Consider the following 3,094-nt stretch of genomic DNA (forward strand, 5'->3'; position numbering starts at 1 on the left):
CTATGGAGACAACACGGCACATCCGGATGTTGCCGAGTCACTAAACACCCTGGGATCGTCTTGGAATGGTCTCGGTGATCACAAGAAAGCCATCAGCTACTACGAACAGTCACTAACGATGAGGAAAACTATGTATGGAAACAACACGGCACATCCGGACATTGCTGCGTCACTGAACAATCCTGGATCGTCTTGGAATGGTTTCGGTGATCACAAGAAAGCAATCAGCTACTACGAACAGTCACTAAAGATGATGAAAACTATCTATGGACACAACACGGCACATCCGCACATTGCCGGGTCACTAAACAACCTGGGATTGTCTTGGCGTAATCTCGGTGATCACAAGAAAGCCATCAGCTACTACGAACAGTCACTAACGATGAGGAAAACTAGCTATGGAGACAACACGGCACATCCGGATATTGCCGAGTAATTAAACTCCGTGGGATCGTCTTGGAGTGATCTCGGTGGTCACAAGAAAGCCATCAGCTACTACGAACAGTCACTAACGATGAGGAAAACTATCTATGGAAACAACACGGCACAACCGGACATTGCTGCGTCACTGAACAATCTTGGATCGTCTTGGAATGGTCTAGGTGATCACAAGAAAGCAATCAGCTACTACGAACAGTCACTAACAATGATGAAAACTATCTATGGACACAACGCGGCACATCCGCACATTGCCGGGTCACTAAACAACCTGGGATCGTCTTGGAGGGATCTCGGTGATCACAAGAAAGCCATCAGCTACTACGAACAGTCACTAACGATGGAGAAAACTATCCATGAAGACATCACGGCACATCCGGGTATTGCCGCGTCCCTAAACAATCTTGGGACGTCTTGGAGTCGCCTCGGTGATCACAAAAAAGCAATCAGCTACTTTGAACAGTCACTAACGATGCGAAAAATTATCCATGAAGACAACAAGGCACATCGGGACGTTGCCGCGTCACTAAACAACATTGGAATGTCTTGGAATTATCTCGGTGATCACAAGAAAGCAATCAGCTACTTCGAACAGTCTCTATCGATGATGAAAACTATCTATGGAGACAACACGGCACACCCGGATGTTGCCGGGTCAATAAACAACATTGGATCGTCTTGGAGTGATCTCGGTGATCACGAAAAAGCGATCAGCTACTACGACCAGTCACTAAAGATACGAAAAGTAATCTATGGAGACAACACGGCACATCCGGACATTGCCGCGTCCCTAAACAATGTTGGATCGTCTTGGAGTCGCCTCGGTGATCACAAGAAAGCAATCAGCTACTACGAACGGTCACTAACGATGATCAAAACCATCTATGGAGACAACACGGCACATCCGGGCACTGTCACGATACTTAACAACCTGCATTTAGCATGGATCAAACTTGGTGATTATCAAACGGCGATGGAGTACAAGCAACAATCACAAAGTATGGAGAGGGCCATTAATGCCTTAGGCCATTTATAACTCTATAGGAACTTTTTTAAATTGGGTTGTGGATGAGTATTGTTATTGAATGGTGAAAATGTGACAACATATTTCAGGCACTAAATGAAATGATATTATAAAAATCAATGTTCATGTGGTATACTCCAGATATTGTTTTCGCTACTTTCGATACTGATACCAGACGCATGTATCCCATACATAATAGAAAGAACAACTGTACGTCAACTTCTTCTATTTGAAACCATGCTGTTAGTATTTCGAGTTATGGCTATGTTTCTAATTTCAATGATACCATATTTCTTTTTTTGCACTTTGTTTTATGACCTACTCGTCTGCCATGGTGTACGTCTCAAAAATGTCTAAACAAAACAACGTCAGGTATCGTACACGTGTTAAATGGTAATTAACACGCTGCCATATGCATATCAATGATGACGTTGGGAGTGATCAAACGTAACTTGTGGGCATGCCCATCAAAGGTAAAATAAGTTGCGTACACGTCACTAGTAAGACCAAACCTAGAATACGTCGCAACTGTATGGGATCCATATACTAAGAAAGGCAAAGATAAACTGGAGAGGGTACTAGTAAGACCAAACCTAGAATACGTCGCAACAGTATGGGATCCATATACTAAGAAAGGCAAAGATAAATTGGAGAGGGTACAGAACCAAGCAGACAGATTCTGCACGAACAACTACGACAGGGGTCACCAAAATGAAAACAGATCTGCAGTGGATGTCACCTGAAGAGAGAAGAAAAATGTCGAGACTATGCATGATGTACAAAATGACTAATAAACTCGTGGACGTATCGACTAATAAGTAGCTAATACCAGTACAGAAAAGGACAAGAAATAGTCATGCCTTTAAGTATCAGACTTTAATATCAACCTAGGATTGATGTGTTCAAAAATTCCAAGAACGATCATAAAGTGGAACTCGTTGCCATCAAGTGACCGTAGAAGCATCCTCATTAGATACCTTTAAACAATGCTTGCAATTAGATATGCGAAGGTTAGACGTGACAGGTCGTTTAGTGTAATATAACCAGCTGCTTCCGCGCTGCGTGTCTGCGAAACTGGTGTGTTACGCCCGAATTAGTGACCTTTAATATGTTTCATTATGAACATGAACCTTCAGCAATTCTAGGGCCTGAAAATTGGATTTTGAAAGTCAATCTATTTAGTCATTTGTATACGTGATTGATTGAAGCAACATCCATGATGTAAAACTATGACGTTGTTGTGATGTGAGAACTCACTGAAAATCGTTGCCAGGGTTTTTGTAGGTTTGCGCGGTTTTAAAATGCTCAAAGTGTAGGTATTACGCAAATGAGCTAAACAGTGTTAGTAAATATCACTACCATGAAGATTTTTCTATTTCCATTTTTGGGCCCTAATTTTGCTTAAAAGTGAGAACTGTGTGAGATGGATGGGAGAGACTGAGTTGGAGTGAAGTGTCTCAAGCCAAGTAGTTGAAACAATGTGAAGTGTATTTGAAGTTGAAAGAATCACCAACATGTATATGACACTTTTGGTACTAAGTTGTAAGCAAGGAGCAAATGTTACGTATTTTCTTTATCCTCCTTAGTATCATAAAGCTCATCATAAGTTACCACTTTCGCAAACATGTAGTA

The 3,094-nt window shown here is 41.7% G+C and overlaps 1 protein-coding gene across 1 annotated transcript; it reads left to right on the forward strand.

Annotated features, from left to right (window-relative positions):
* The first annotated feature begins 514 nt into the window (after positions 1 to 514).
* Positions 515 to 1,474, forward strand: LOC136435900 (uncharacterized). Its single transcript, XM_066429612.1, has one exon. The coding sequence runs from the start codon at positions 515 to 517 to the stop codon at positions 1,472 to 1,474; it is 960 nt and encodes a 319-aa protein (XP_066285709.1).
* Positions 1,475 to 3,094: the final 1,620 nt, after the last annotated feature.

The sequence above is a fragment of the Branchiostoma lanceolatum genome, chromosome 5, assembly GCF_035083965.1.
Source record: "Branchiostoma lanceolatum isolate klBraLanc5 chromosome 5, klBraLanc5.hap2, whole genome shotgun sequence".
In the NCBI taxonomy this organism is placed as follows: domain Eukaryota; kingdom Metazoa; phylum Chordata; class Leptocardii; order Amphioxiformes; family Branchiostomatidae; genus Branchiostoma; species Branchiostoma lanceolatum.

What these genes read in the sequence shown, in the direction of transcription:
- LOC136435900 (XM_066429612.1), top strand. Translation starts at nt 515, where the DNA reads ATGAGGAAAACTATCTATGGAAACAACACGGCACAACCGGACATTGCT.